The sequence below is a fragment of the Chelmon rostratus genome, chromosome 21 (genome assembly GCF_017976325.1).
Source record: "Chelmon rostratus isolate fCheRos1 chromosome 21, fCheRos1.pri, whole genome shotgun sequence".
Lineage (NCBI taxonomy): Eukaryota > Metazoa > Chordata > Actinopteri > Chaetodontiformes > Chaetodontidae > Chelmon > Chelmon rostratus.
In genome coordinates, this window is record NC_055678.1 from 1,157,118 (window position 1) to 1,173,346 (window position 16,229).

Genomic DNA, 16,229 nt, shown 5'->3' on the forward strand with positions numbered 1-16,229 from the left:
TTTACCTGAGGATTTTGACTTTGTGTCTGATAATTTAGAATATTTAAATCATAATTTTGACTTACTATCAAAATGTTGACCCACTATTTTATAATTTTGGCTTCTTACGCCAAACTCTTGACTTACCGTGAGCATTTTAATATTTTGTTTTAAATCATGACTAACTTCTTTGGCTTCCATACAGATGACCTGCGTGACAGAAAATAAACTGTCACTTTGTTCACACATTACACCGTTAACTTGCTCAACAACGTCCTAAGATATTATCTATTTGAAGGTTTTGTGCTTCAGTATACTACCAAACGCTGTTCCCCTGGGTGACCAGCAGGCGGTGCTGCGCTGTATGCGCAGCCTGTGTGCAGCGGTGAAGCTCATACAAACACGAGAACACAGCGGAAATCCACCCTAAAACGGTTTGTTTTCACTCTGGAAATCGGACGACGTTTTACTGCAATTATACACAAACAAAGACTCTTCTCTTCCAGGATGCAATAGTTGAATATTTGACTCTATTTCCAGTTGTACGACTACTCAAAGAGTCACTCTGTGGACGCTTTTCTCACAGATTTTACATTGAAATAATTTTTATGGGCTGTGAAGTAACCTAACTGTGGCCTCACCATGAAACCCGAGTTCCACCTGAGCAGAGGAAACATTCATATTTAGGGTGTGCTGTCCTTTAAAAGCCTGCTGAGCGGAGCAGCGTAGACCTGCAGACGGCAGAGACGGGCGGCCTGTGAGCTCACAGCGGAGCAGGATGGACTGATTACCTGAGCAGCTGGAGGCGATGTTCAGGTACTGAATGCACCACCTTTTTCTCTCTGTTGTCTTTGTTGGAGAAGCGATTGAAAACTGAAGGAGCAGCTGCAGCGTGTCGTCGGGTTTCGGTCGATCGTTGGTCGGTTCGCGTCCTGTTTGCACGCCCAGTTCTGACAGCTGAGCTCAGCATCATCTTCCTCCCGACACTCGCTAATATTCGTGTCATTTCTACAATCTTTTTATGATACAATTCACTACCGATTATCACAATTTAGGAGTTTTCAGTGCATTTATTTAAAACCATCTCTCTGGCTTGTGATTGTTTCTGGCGCTAAATCAGCACATGATCGATGATCAACAGGGTCTTTTCTCCTTTCGATTAAACCTTCTCTCCAAGTGTGGGCTTTAACCTTCTGTCTAAACACTAACATTTTATAGTGAAGTCTTGTGACTTTAGTCTCAGTAACATAATTAGAAGCTTCATTAATTTACACTTGATCATGTTTAACATTAAATCCTGAATCCAGCTTTTAAATCATCAATTATTTATACAACATATATAATAAATGAGTCACATTCATTTTACTGTCTAAACTCAAATATCAGCATCAAGCTCCTGCAGTTTGCATGTTTTTATTTAAATATTATTGTGGTTTTTTATCATTAAGAAGCAGGCCAGGCCCGCTCTGATGCTCCATGTTCCCTGCAGGCTCGGTGCTTCAATATAATCTGACACTGAATTATTCACAGGATCACAGAGGGAAATATTTCAGTGCCACATACGTACAGTAGAAGTGAAGGACTGCAGGAGCCCCCCCCCATCATGGTTATTAAGATTTCTGTTTGCTTCAGCTGTTCAGTTAATTTCCTCCACCCGTTCCAGTGGTGGGATGTAACTAAGTACATTTATTCAAGTGTTGTAGTTAAGTACAAATTCAAGGTACTTGTACTTCACCTGTGTGTTTTCCCTTTTGATGCAACTTTATATTTCTGCTCCCGTATTTTTACTATTCCTGAAGTTGTTCAGTGTTTTCATTGGATGTTAAGGGGACACATGGAGGTCAGCTTTTATTTACTGCGACAGTAAACGCACCACAGGCATCTGCTGACCTTGTGGTCAACTTCAGGCCAACAGACCTGGAAGTGGTGTCAGTCTTCTCATCTCACGCTCAGCAGCAAAGCAAATATTTCCCAAAATGTCAACGTGTTCCTGTAATATCAGCATCAAACATTGTTTTATCACATAAAGAGAAAAGCCAGGTACATATGATTCCTGATGGTTATTAATTAGCTGTCCGCGCTGAGTGAGTCACCTGAACTCACCACACCAAGCAGAAGAGTGTTAAAGAATGGCCTGGCTATTAACTGACTGCATGTCTGTTGGCTGTGTGTTGAGTTTCCAGTTTCCAAACCTTTGTTTGATTCAACTGAGGGCTCAGAATGGAGAGCAAGTGAAGGCAACCCTGCAGGACAAAAGAGCTTTGTGCTGCTTCTCTGTATCTGTAGCCGCTTTAAGTCAGAGCGACTAATAATGAGGAATGAGGAATGAATAACTAATTTCCTGCTTTACAGTTGAAGCTTTGCTCGTGTTTTGTACTCGTTTGGTCCAGTTTTCACTCTGATTATGAGTCGTTGTGATGAATGAGGCTCCGTGCCACAATGTTTCCCTTTAAATCTACATTCAATGTTAGTTCACAAGCGGATCAATTGGAAACAAAATGCTGCAAAAGATGCTTCAAACCAATACTCAGTGTTCTGCTCAGTGTGAACACTGACTTTAAGTAAAGCCGGTGCACAGGGTTTTTAAGTAAAGTGTTATGTAATGGTTATTTTAGGCCAGTCTAAGATGTATTTCAACGTATAGAAGGCCGTTAGTCACATTGAAAATGCTGTTTTGTCTGCAGGAGCTGTGGGGAAGCTCCTCAGGGGTCCTGGGATTCTCTTTTGATGTTTAACTCCCTGCTGTGGTTTAAATCAGAGATTTTTAGGTCTGGTTTCTTGCATGCAGCTGTTTTACCAAAGAGATTTCAGGCAGGGGGAGGCTGGAAGAAGAAAAGTTTGGTCCAGAGAGGGAGAGTTCGTGATCGTCCAGCAGATTCGACGCTCCATTATAATCACGCCTGCTTCCTTATTTCTTCCTCTCCAGATTTGTTTGCCATGGAAACGGACATGATACCAAAATTCTCCTCAAAAGATGAGGAAATCGACTTCTGGAAGGCTCTTTCCCTCAAGTACAAGACCCGGTATGTGACTGGCTCCTCTCCTCTCTGTCTTGGTTCAGTTGTGACATTAACGCTCATTGATAGCACGAGGCTGCCGTTATTCTCCCATTTAAAGATGTAAAGCAACAACAAATGTTTTCTGCTTCAGTTTTGGACAACAGGTAAATGTGAGACCTCCACATTGAGCTGCTGGTACTGTTGGTGTGGATGTGTCCGCTGACATTACAGTCATCCTCTGGGGCTCTTAGAAATAACAAAAATCCAGCTCAGAGGCAAACGAAGCTTTTTCTGCTCTTCCTCTTCACTCTTTGTTATGGGATGAAAGCTAACGTGCCACCAGGCAGATGTGCCAAACACTGTGAAGCAAAGTCCAGCTGAGATCACAGCACGTCGTCCCTCTGCCGCCAGAAATATAACAGGTGTTACTATTAACTGGCAGGAAAATGGGTTTGAGTGTCAGACACGCTGTGACCGAGTTTTTAGTGTCTTTGGAGCATTAATGTCAGCTTTCAAATTCACAGCTGCAGGTAATTTATTTCTAATTATTGAACATATAAATGTGTCCTATTGCAGTGGAAGGATACAGATATCAGCAAACATTTTGCACCATCAGAAAATATCCTTGTATACCACATGGCCAAAAGTATGTGGACAGCCCCGTTCACATATTTTTGTGGTTCTGGGGCTGTTTTTCATGGTTTGGGTCAGTATCCTTAGTTCAAAGGAACAAAGCCAGTTCAACATCTGCGGCAAAGACTAAATCCAGAAGAGCGGACGCTGTCACAGCAGCACATTAATGCCTGTAGGTTTGGAGTGAGATGCTGACCCATCACGTAAGGGTGTCCGCATACTTTTGGCCACATGGTGAATGAAAGCAGTGGATTTGAGGGTGGAGGCAGGTTCCAGCGCTTCCGTTCTGTCAGCTGCATCTGAATCACAGGTGGCGCTGCTGAGTTAGCGTCTCGGTGGCCAGCTCTGACGGTCACAGTTCGGCCTCTTCGTCTCCGTGGGAACGACAGCGAGGAACACTCCACCTCAGGACGGCTTCATCTCCTTTTGATTAAAGCTCAGTGTTGGCATATCCAGTGACACTTTTCAAACAGTTTAATGTGGGACAGTCGGTGAAACCCCCCCTGTCTCCCCCCACAGCCACAGCTCACGTTTCACAGTAAATATAAAAGGCTCTCGTGTCTCTTTTGTCTTCGTGTCTTTGGTTTTATGTAACGGCTGTTTGTGCCGCTGTGGTTACTCCAGTTTAATGATCTGAAGGCTTCTAAAATGATCTTTTCCTGAGATGAAATCTTATCTTCGAACACGCTGCTGCATTAAACTGACTGATATCTCGCCCTGCGCTGGAGAAACGAGCTCAGACTGTCAGAGTCTGTAGACGACGAGCTTCCTTCAGAGTCCAGACTATTTCCACTCTGTGTGTGAGTGTGACACGTTTTCATCTGTTGACCACTGACGATGGTAAAATTAGTTATTAGGCTCCAATGTTGCAGAACTTTAAACAGCAGTCGACAAAAGGATTTCTCCTCAATGTTCTTCTGGAGCTTTCGATCACATTGCATGACCCTCATCCAAGCCCAGTCCTAGAACTGATTCACTGCACGTTTACTTTGACAACATGGGAGAGAAAAATCACCAAATTGTGCGTTAGATGTGCAGAAATAAGCTTTTTCATGCAGTAAGTTTCATTCATTCATTTTTCATGCACTGAATAAAGGGTAGTAACTGCAGAGGAAGAACCGGTCCGCAGATCAGTGGCAGCCAGCCGGTCCAGAGTAGAACCGGTTCAGAGCGAGGCCGAGTCTTCCCACAGCGGGCTGAACACCAGCCTTTAGAAATGGATTTTCCGGCTCGGTGCCACCTTCAGCTCTCTGTTATTCCATTTGCCATTTTTAGACAGCTGGCTCTGTGTGTTCATCCACGACCACGTCAACAGACGCTTACATAACCAGCACTTCACGGCGAGTTCAGTGATCACATGTCCTGCGCTCGTACTGAATGACAGCGGTCAGTCGGTCACTTTAGTCTGGTTGTTGTTGTTTTTCTTCTATTTAGAGTAAAATGTTTAAAATACAGGATGAAGTGATGCAAAATCTGCAGTTACCGTGGTAACGATTAACTAAAGTGATTAGATAAACGTAGTGGAGTAAAAAGTATTTACCTCTGAACTGCAGAAAATACTCAAGTAAAGTGCATCAAAACTGTATTTAAGAGCAGTACTTGAGTAAATATACTTAATCACCAAGTAAGACTTTGACTATTACTCATTCTGTTCAGCAGCACAGCAGAGATGGAAACTGTGAATATCATGTTGGAGGTAGTTTAACAGTATCTGAGTCAGAGCTCCAGCAAGGTAAAATGAAATAAAGTCAGGTGTGCCGGCCTCTTTCTGTCTCCACCTGCTGTCTAACGCCTTCTCGTCTGCGCCCGCAGCTGCCAGGAGGCCCGGGAGGAGCTGCTGGAGTTTCAGGAGGGCAGCCGGGAGCTGGAGGCCGAGCTGGAAGCGCAGCTGGGCCAGGCCGAGCATCGTATGAAAGACCTGCAGACCGAGAACCGCAGACTGAAGACTGAGGTCGAAACCCTCAAGGTAACATCAGCCGTGTCGGGGCCTCGTCGTCACGGAGCGGTGCTGATTAACACGATTACTCATGATTTCTGTACGCGTTCACACCTGCGTCTGATCTGATCTGCTTCAGAAATTCAGCTGTTATGATTCAAGAATATCAGTTTTTATGTGGCTTCTATGAAACACAGCTGTCAGTTCTTTGTAAATGAAGGTAGATTTTTTTAAATTACACATGCATACATGGAGAAACGTGCTTTCAGAGTGAGCAGGAAGTAGCTGATTATGCTAACATCATAACGAACATGGCTTTTTAATTTCAGGCACATTGTGGTATTTTTGTGAAATATAATTTAAAATCTCAGTTGGCTTTGTTGTGAAGTGTCAGGTCAGAAACAGGATGCTAACGCTGACGCTAACCGTCAGCACCACGGACAGCTCCGCGGACTCGTCAGCGCACAGCTAGCCTGCTGATTCGTCCAATCGACGGTCAGATAAAGGATCAATGATTCGGGCAGACCGGACTAAACGAGCCCCCGGTTTGTGTGGTGCAGCCAATTTAAAGTGAGCAAATCTCCACTTAACGAACACAGAACGAGGCCGAGTCTGAACCTGAACTGGTGCAACTGGCTTTTCACACGTTTGGTGTTCGGTCGTGAAGGCATCCTTCAGATTTAGATGACCAGATTAATGACACTCTTGCATCTGTGCATTAAATGCATGAAGCTACTGCCAGCGGGTGGCTAGCTTAGCTTAGCCTAGCCTAGCACAAAGACTGGGAGCAGGGTTAGCTTGTATTTATCTGTAAAATCCAGCACCTCTATCACTGTCAGGTCATGTTGAAGGACCTCTGGGACGTTGAACTCGTCCTGAGATGAGATCAGCATCATAAAGAAAGCACAGCGTGAGTCGTGTGAAGCCTCCACATGAATATTTGATGGCTTTTTGTCGTCGTCCTTGAGTTCAGCCTCTCACACTCGAACAGCTGCTGCTTTATTTATTTATTTTTCCTGTCGGCGTGCAGCTCCGTCTTTCTGGTTTTTTTAAGAGGTCGTGGGAACGTAAGAAAACAGACTCGTGCGTGCTGGAGGTTCATCTCAGACGGTTCTGATGGGATTTATTGGTCTCAGTGAGGAACTTGGTCTGAATCCATCCTTCGTCAGGACGAAGCTGAAGCTCGTCTCCTCTCTGACTTCAGCTCTCGTCAAACGGCTGCTGCTCTGTGCTGAAGCTGACCTGAGTGTCTCTCATACATTATGCATCAGGTTGTGTCTCTCATTCTTATTCTCGCTCCATAATTACCGACCGGCGGGGGGCACGTTTGTGTCCAGCCCGAGGAGGCGAAGCACCAGCGGGGAGGAGACGCGAGGCCGAGAGGAGCCCCGAACTTTCTCCTCTGAGGGTCGAACCTGAAGCTCGATGCTGCTGAGTCCGTCTGCCGGCTGTGCTCAGATTATGAAAAATAATCTAATAATTAGAGATCCTACATATTTAAAGAGCATTTTTTACTTCACCAAAAAAAATAAATGGCATAAAGAACGAATTATACTATATCATATATTTTAAAGATTAGACAAAAACTTTGTTTGTGGGGGAAAACCTAAACTTTCAGTGCTCTGTGGAGCAACATTGTGTTTATTATGTTTACCTTCATGATTAAATGAGGGAGTTTCACCCTCTGATGATGAAGTGTTTGTTAGAGGAAGAGTTTGGTTTCCCAATAAACCTGAAAACACAAAGAACAACACAGCAACATTTGAGAAAAGCTGTTTCAGTTCACACGATATTTAAAGAAATCCAGAAAATGTGATGACATCATACCAAGAACCACAAGAACGAGTTACAAAGTAATGATTTCAGAAAAGACAAGAGTTCAGAAAACACGATGATAGATAGATAGATAGATAGATATACTTTATTTATCCCAAGCTGGGAAATTGCAGTGCAGCAGCAGCATCACACACAGTGAAATAACTGAAAATAAGACTATAAAGAACAAACTATACATAATAAAAATATAAAAATAGCGAGCAATAAAAAGATTATATACATAACAATAATAATAAAATAGCCAAATAGTGAACATTAGTAAAAGTATTGCACAAATAAGAATATCAAAAGCAAATGAATATCAAAATAAGAATATCAAAAGCAAATGGCAGTGAAAATAAAGTGTACCGTGACTGTAAGAACAAACTATATATAATAAAATATCGAAATAACAAGCAGTAAAAAATTATATACATAATAATAAAATATCAAAAACAGTAGTGGTAAGAAGTATTGTATTATTATTATTATCTTCAGCTGTTATTGTACAGTGTCATGGCATGTGGCAGGACAGATTTCCTGTATCTGTCCCTTCGACAGCGGAGCTGTAGCAGCCTGTGGGAGAAGCTGCTCCGCTGTCTGTCCACTGTCTGATGGAGAATGTAGAAAAAGCAAAATGTGTGAAAACATGGTGACGTTTCAGAAAACACAACACTGGGCCGGTCTACTTCCACCTCCAGGCCACCGTACAGCGAACATCACAGCATCAAATGTGACTTAATTCAGTTCGGTTTTATTTACACCAGCAGCAGCAAATCACAAGAGAAGTCGTCTCAGGACGCGTTCCATTTAGAGCAGGTGAAGAACAGACTGCAGTTTATCAGACCGCCGTGTTAATGTGCTGAATGCAGCTCTGCGGCTGGTCGCAGCTCCTGCAGATGTAGGTCAGACGCACAGACAGACCCGGCGGTACTCATCGAGCTGATTGTGTCAGAGCTGCTGGATATATAGGTCACACTGCTGAGCGGTGGAGGGGAGGAAAACGAGGGGAGCACTGAAAAATGGATGATAGCGTGTCGGCGCTGGGCGTCATGTGTTCCAGATTAAACTCATGCGCCGCTCGTCTTCGTCCTCCTCTTCAGGACAAGCTGGAGCAGCAGTACTCTCAGAGCTACAAGCAGATCTCCTCGCTGGAGGACGACCTCGGCCAGACGCGCAGCATCAAGGATCAGCTCCACAAATACGTCCGAGAGCTCGAACAGTCCAACGATGACTTGGAAAGAGCCAAAAGGTCAGTTCACGTTCACCAGAACGAGTCCTCCGGCCCTTCATCTGCTCAGCTCTCGTCTTCATCGTCTCTCCTTCCTGTGTAGCTTTTTTGTGTCACTAGATAAATATTTCTTTATTCATTTGAAGGATGATTCAGAACAGACATTAATGTGACACTTTGAGCTCATTCAAAGGTGTTTGTCCATCAAACTTCATTCTCTCTGTTTAACTTGTTAGAAAATTTGCCAGAGATGCAAATTAAAATCCTTTTCACAATTAACAAATGGCTCAAATTTAATTGATCGCTGGCTTGAATTAGATTAAAATCAATGCTGCGTTTGCACAAGCCTGCGTTATTGATCCCTCATTCATTAATGATTGTACTGGAACAGCCATTAGTAAGTAGACAGGACATGTCTCAGTTTAATTGCTGAAGTGTTGCTTCCTCCTGTCGGACCTCTTCCTCAGAGCGACCATCGTGTCTCTGGAGAACTTCGAGCAGCGTCTGAACCAGGCCATCGAGAGGAACGCCTTCCTGGAGAGCGAGCTGGATGAGAAGGAGTCGCTCCTGGTGTCTGTGCAGAGGCTGAAGGACGAAGCCAGAGGTGCTCATTGATTGGATGTTACTAACGAGCCGCGCTGCCAATCAGCACCGCAGCTCGTTAGCATCTCCACCTCCGCTTTCTTTACATTCAACACGGCGTGCACAGAAACACTGGACACTGTTAGATCGTATAGTCTCTCCTGTCTGCTCAACAGTCTAATATTAATGATTTTCATTAAATAGCACACATGAAGTTCCCTCCATGTTTGCCTGTTTGTTAGTTTATGTTTCCTCCTGTTTCTTTTCATATTTGTTTCCAACTCCCATTTTTCTTTGGCAGTCAAACTCTTCTCCAGTTTGCACGGTGTTCGACAAATATTCTCCCATCCCTCATGTTTCTGAAGGTCACGTCTTAGATGTGTGATGTGTATTTAACCCCTGGCCTGTGAATCCATGGCAGATGGACACAGGATACAAATGGACGACCAGATTTCCCTCGTTCCTTTGATCCATTCATTACGATCCTGACTTTCAAAAGTACTCTGACATGAGTTTTTGCTCCACTCAGATCAGTCTCTTTGGTTATCCACATCATGATAGCTCTAAATTTAGCTCAGTAATATTATATTTAAACTCACCCTCTCTTCTCTTTCGGCTAAAGACGTGTGTTTATTTATTTTTCTGTCTGAACTTTGTTCAAATATCTGCTTTCCTGCAGATTTGTCAGGTTTTCTTTGCTTTGAGCTACAAACTGCTGCTTATATTTCTGATTTTCTGTCGGTTGCAGACTTGCGGCAGGAGCTGGCCGTCAGGGAGAGGCAGTCAGACATGAGCAGGATGTCGGCGCCGAGCTCGCCCACTCAGGACGGCGTGAAGATGGACACGGCCGTTCAGGCCTCTCTGTCGCTGCCGGCCACCCCGCTGAGCAAAGGTCTGGACAACGCCTTCGCCAACCCAGCAGGTATCTGCGGCCCGTCCTCCCTCGTGCGAGGACAGACCGGAAATCCGGGCAGTTCTTTATCAAAACGCTTCGTTCTGCTGGTCGTTTTCATGTGAGGACACTCAGTTATTGTGTCCTGTAAGAAGAAGGAGAAAAATATGCATTTAACCACAAGAAGCTAAATGACTTTATTATTATTATTATTTATTATGTTTGTAAAAATTCCCACATCACGGTCGCTGCTCTGTGCCGTCGATGCACCGATGTGTTCACACATAATAATGATTAAACACTAAATCTGACTGCAGAGGAAGCTGCTGAATGGGGGGGGGGGGGGTAATGAAGGAGCAGCTTCAGGTGCAGATTCAGTCAGATTCTCCCCTCGCTCCGCTCACAGCGCTCTCCAATGGATTCGGCAGCAACTCGCCGTTGACTCCGTCTGCGAGGATTTCAGCCCTCAACATCGTCAGCGATCTACTCCGGAAAGTCGGGGTGAGTCAGACCGCCCGAGTTCTGTTTCCAGGTTTCAGGCCTCCTCCTCCTCTTCATCGCCTCTTTCTTCATCTCCCCTGCAGGCTCTGGAGTCCAAGCTCGCCGCTTGTAGGAACTTCGCCAAGGACCAGAGGGCGAGGAAGGCGTACGCTCTCGACAACGCGAACGCCAACAGCTACTCGCAGTCACTCCACGCGTCGTATTTCGACAAAGCGTGAGTGAAGCCGAAGCCCGCCGGCTCTGTTACGTCTCACTGCTGTCAGATGTGTTTATTGATTACAGGTCATTGGATTTGCTTTGTGGATGTCTGAGGAGGAGATGTGGAGGAGAGTCTGTGTGCGTCCTCTCCCAGCAGGACAGAGATGGTCACGTTCCCTGCGTTGGTTTTTGGTGATCGTATCTCGTGTCCGGACGCTGCTGCTGGTTTTAACACGCCTCTTCTCCCATGTAGAACTTAGAGATAACCAACGACTGGGGGCTACTGTAGACGGGTCCTGGCCACTAACTGTTCATGGGTGGTGGTGGTGGCGAATAGATCTCCTTCCTGTCTGTGTGTTCATTGGATTTGTGCATTGTTGGATTTGCTGCCTCTGTGGGGTTTATTGTTAGCAGACTTCATCCTTTGCGGCGTCACTGCAGCTCGTGTGGACAGCAGCTCCTTGCTGTGAGGTGGGGGCACCTCCAGCCAGCTGCAGAGAGGCCGAAGCTTTCCTGCCACAATGATTTCCTTTGAGAACAAAGTGTTGGGCCTCGATCGGTCCTGAGTGATGACCAAACGTGTTCTGGAAACTCTTCATTTAACACTCCTGCACAAAGCAGTTTGGAATATTTTGATAAATCAGAAACCGGAATTAAAGTGTTTATCTTTCCTAAATCTAAGATGATAAAAGAGGAAAAATTAGGTATGAAAACTACCTGAAAACGCTGGTAGTTTAACGCTCATTTCAGAGCTCTGTGGTGACGCTGCTTCATCTGCTCTGAGCGCTGCTTTAAACCACACGAGGGATTCTGATCATAGTCCAACTCTGACCCACAACAGACCAGTTTAACCAGTCCATCAGGCTAACTCTGCAACTTCCTTCACGCTTTCTACAAGCTCCATCTTTAGCAACACGCACAGCATTTAAACCAGAGCTGCAGCGTCCTCTGCAGAACGAGCTGCTGGTGGTCAGCGATGAGAAGGACTGACAGCGACTGACTTCTGTCGAGGAATGAGCAGTTTGTCTTAGTTAATTTAAGTTAAAGTTAAATTAAGTTAAAGTTGAAGTCCAGTCTGCTGGAAAAGGAGAAAATATGGTTTTTAAAGAATCTGTAAATAGTTAAATAGAAGAAAGAGGAGGGCGGATCGTTTTATTTGAGCCTGATGGTTTTATTAAAACAAAAATATGAATGAAACCTCTGCTGCTCGAACATTAACGGCTGCTGATGAAGCTTCACTCGTGTTTTTTATGCTTCTCTTATATTATTCTTCATTCTTTCTTTAAAAAACACACATAACGAGCAGGTACCTGTTAACTGTACCAGCTGCACACCTGTTCCATGTACCTGATACTAAATGAGCAGTAAATGTCCTGAGAATGACGTGGTACAGTCATGAATCAGCATAAATAAAACTACAACCCTGATTCCAGAACAGTTTAAAACATAAACCAATCAGAATGAGATCACCTGCTGATCCTTTCTGACAGAAACTCACCTGGAAACAGCACAAAGTCAATATATTTACTGTCTGAGCTCATCAGCTTCATTGATTTCTGTAAATATCTGCTGATGTGGAAAGATGTGGAACGCTCCAAAAACACCTGTTTGGATCATTCCACAGGTAAACAGGCTGATTGGTAACAGGTGATAGCATCATGATTGAAAGGCTCAGTGGGTCACAGCGAGGATGGAGCGAGGGTCAACACTTTGTCAGCACGTGATTGGATGAAGAGATTAACACCTGGACTCAGGAAGCTGCTGTCTGTAAACTCAGTTTGATTAATAATGATTGATTCTGGTTTTAGAGTCCAGACTTTGGGAATCATGGTTGTAATGTTGGGACTTTTTTCATTATGATGACGTAAAGTGGAATCCTGCCTCTGTGGAGAAACATGAGCTTCTTTGTGAATTTCTGGGTTTGTGAGTAATCTTCAGCACATCTCGTGTCTCTGCCTACATCATCATCATCACGTCGTCTTCATCTTATCATCGTCCCGTCAGTTTACCTCCGAAAATCCAAACAATCCTGCACATTTCATGATTGTAGTTGTTTGTGTTTGTTACTGTCTGAGAAGCAAAATTCCACTTTCAGTGTCAGAATTAGATTTTAAAGGCCAAAATCATCTCTCTTCTGGGCAGAAATGGGCTCCTGTTCTCAGCAGCTCGTTTGATTTTTGCTCCTTTAAACGAAGCGTCTGTAAATGAGCTTGTGTGGAGGCTCCGGTCCTGGAAAGGGCTCATTCACGTAGACCTTGTCGCTCCTTGGTTCTGGTCTCACCTGAGACCTTCCTGCTCTCACTGAACTCTGTTTTTGTGCAGCAGGACCGTGAACGGAGTGAAAGCCGGTGCCCTGACGGCCATCACCGCCCCTCCTGCCGCCTCGTCTCCAGGCTTGGTGCCCCTCGCTGTGTGACCCCCCCCCCGAACTAATCCAACACGCTTGTCCTGCGATTGGAAAGTCACCTTTGAACAGAGAAGCCCGTGGGAGCGGGACTGCTGGTGTGCTGTTACCTGGGCGTCCTCTGTTGACACCTGTGCTTCGTTCCTGCTGTCGTTCTGGGTCTGTCTGTGTATTTCATGTTACTGTATCTGCTGTTCGCTCACTGACACGTTTAAACATTCCTCCAGGACGTGTTTGCCTCTAAAAAAGGGAAATATTATGCAATTAAAATGTGCTTTCAGCAGAAATTCTGATGAACGTTAACACGAGCGGCTTGTACTCACTGCTCTAACAGCAATAAGTTGAATTGAGGCGGCAGCGAAGAGCAGGTTTACCGGCACTGACGTCTCGTGTCTCCGTCAGTTATCGATGTTTCAAGACGTCCAGAAGCTCGCAGGCTGTTTCCAACCCAGTCTGAGGAGGATTCAAGTGATTCTGGCTTTTAACCGTTACCTCGTGACCCCTGTCGTGACTGCACCTGAGTCTCTGTGTCATTGAACCCCCCTCTGAACTGTGTGACATGATGTGTACAGTATTGGTCATATTGATCGTTATTTATAGACAGACAGTCGTCGTGTTAACCAGCATTCTGTCGTCACCAGTGTTTTATCCTCAGTCTTTTTATTGAATTTTAATTTTCTGTTCTGTACACGAGAAACGAGTGAAGCACTTTGACCTTTTTTTCATTTTCATCATGTGCAATATTGCCTGTTTGTTATCGTTTATTTATTTCAGATTCCTTTTACGGCATGTTTTAATAAAAGATGTAATTATACTCTGTCACATTTGTCATGTTCACTTCTTACAGTGGAGGAAATTAGGGCTGCAGCGATGAGTCAATCAGTCTGCGGCTATTTTAATGATTAATTAATTGATTAACTTCAAACCTTATGTTTCAGCTCCTCAGATGTGAATATTTGCTGTTTTTCAGTTTAATGTCTGTTTTTATTTGAACATCATGTTGGTTGGAAAAAACAATTTTTATTATGATTTACTATTTCTGGACCAAATGATTGATCAGTAAATAATCAGGCTGGAACCCTGTTTTCATATCAGATATCGATTTATCTGTTGATCAGTTTTCAAATAATTCTTTGTTAGTTCCTCAGAAGCCAAGATGACATTAACCAACAGACTGAACCCAAATATAGAAATATTGTACTTCACTACGTTTATCTGACAGCTTTTAACATCGAGATTTTACATGTAAAATACAAGAGGATGTTATAATATATGACGCAGTACTTGCTCATAATGTGAATGAGTGAACTGAATACTTTTACATCTGATACTAAAAGTACATGTTGCTAATAAGCAGGACTTCTACTTGTAATGGAGTATTTTTAAAGGGTTGTATTTGTAAAACAGCTTCACTAAAGGATCTTTGTTCCTCTTCAGACGCTGCTGCTGTTTCTGATCTCCTGGTGGATTTTTTCCTTCTGTTCCTTCCCGTCAATCACTCAGAAGTCTGTTGAAAACTTCCCTCAGTTGTAAACATCGATCATGTAACTGATGACAGTGAGAGCAGACTCAAAAATCGTTTGAAAATGGTCAGAAAAATATAAAATGTTCATGATTTAAAGTTCACAAGCAAAAACTGGCCCTTTAAGCTGCGGAAAACTCTGCCCTCTGCTGGACAAACATGTAACTTCAAGAAAAAAACTCAATTTTCTCACTTTAAGCATTTCGGTCATTTAATAATTAATAATCATGTCTCAAAACAGACACAAAATAGTAGATTGCATTTCATCTTCATGTGTGAATTATCAAAATCCACCAATGACACGTTTATCAAAACACAGTTTGGCTTCTTGTCTCCAGTACGGATCATCTTCACGTGTGTTTACTGGAAACTGAGGATCATTTCAATGCATCCATCAGTGAAACCAGGCACAAGGCAGATCATTCAGAAGTGAGTTTAAAACCTGTTTACACAGGTGAATCAGGCTGCCTACAGCAGGACACACATAGAGCGTCCACATCTGTAGACCTGCTCAACTTTAGCTTCTCAGTGACAGTTCAGGCTGTGGCTCAGCTGCTCCCTCCTCTCTTCTTCACGGCCACCTCCTCCATCTGCCTCTGCCTCCTCTCCAAGATCTCCATCAACTTGGCGTCGTTGCGTGCTCGCTCCTGAGCCCTGAGCTCCTCCAAATCCTCAAAGAACCAGTGCCTGAGAAGAAGAGGAGGCACTCAGTTACACAGCACTGATTGGTGTAAGACACAGTTCTGCCCTTTTCATTTTGTATTCAAAATAAGATCTGTTTTAAATTACAGTATTTAATATCTACCCCTGTGATATATACATTGCCAACATTGACCATACGTGTATCTGCTGGAAGTGAAACAAATTTGTCCATCAACAAAGTAAATCTGAACTATTTTTCTTTAATTGTTACTACAGATTATTTGGTACTGTTAAACATTCAGCATAGTTCTACACAGCTGTCTTAATATGACATATCTTATATAATTAAGACAGACATTTGTGTGCACAGCAAAGCACCTTGTATGTAGCTGCTGATTGATGTCTGTCTGTTATTGATTAATAAGAGAATAACTGCATGAATAAACGGTAGATGGCACACACCCGCTGTCAGCCTCACAGCTGTGAAATCAAAGTGTGGGTTCATGTCAATGGTAATTAACACTTCCACATAATTAAGGCAACCAAAAAATACACAACATGCAATAATCGTACCTGTTGAAGAAAGCTGTGGCCAGTCCGACAATGATTGTCCCAAACAAAATTGGTTTCGTGAGACGTTTTCTAGCGGACAGTTGGGACTGCTTCATTTTAGCGGAGGTGAGCAGTGAGGTGACTTCTAGAAGAAATATAAACAGAAAATAAGATACTGCTACACTAGCTTCTCCATTGACCTTTCATAAGGCCATTAGCTAACCGCTCATAACACACCTCCTGCTTGTCGTGCAGTTACTCACGTAACACGACTTCCGTTTCCCAAGTTTATGAACCAGAATTATTCCAAAAACACGGAAGAACTTTTAATACCAACACCAAC

At 43.7% G+C, this 16,229-nt stretch overlaps 1 protein-coding gene across 2 annotated transcripts; it reads left to right on the forward strand.

Annotated features, from left to right (window-relative positions):
* Positions 1-488: 488 nt before the first annotated feature.
* ndel1a (nudE neurodevelopment protein 1-like 1a) lies at positions 489-13,989 on the forward strand. 2 transcript variants are annotated; one of them, XM_041962838.1, is made up of 9 exons: positions 489-795; positions 2,906-3,002; positions 5,424-5,577; positions 8,466-8,614; positions 9,061-9,197; positions 9,924-10,097; positions 10,474-10,568; positions 10,652-10,782; positions 13,089-13,989. In XM_041962838.1, the coding sequence occupies exons 2-9, from the start codon at positions 2,917-2,919 to the stop codon at positions 13,180-13,182; spliced, it is 1,020 nt and encodes a 339-aa protein (XP_041818772.1). In that variant the 5' UTR covers positions 489-795; positions 2,906-2,916; the 3' UTR covers positions 13,183-13,989. The 2 variants fall into 2 exon arrangements, with proteins under 2 accessions (XP_041818772.1, XP_041818773.1); XM_041962839.1 differs by having other exon boundaries at positions 490-795; positions 13,092-13,989.
* The last annotated feature ends 2,240 nt before the right edge of the window (positions 13,990-16,229 follow it).

Excerpts from the sequence above, each read along its gene's own strand:
- ndel1a (XM_041962838.1), top strand. The coding sequence starts at position 2,917 with ATGGAAACGGACATGATACCAAAATTCTCCTCAAAAGATGAGGAAATC. Across the intron at positions 5,578-8,465 it reads CTGAGGTCGAAACCCTCAAG|GACAAGCTGGAGCAGCAGTA; the intron begins GTAACATCAGCC and ends CCTCCTCTTCAG. Across the intron at positions 10,098-10,473 it reads CGCCTTCGCCAACCCAGCAG|CGCTCTCCAATGGATTCGGC; the intron begins GTATCTGCGGCC and ends CTCCGCTCACAG.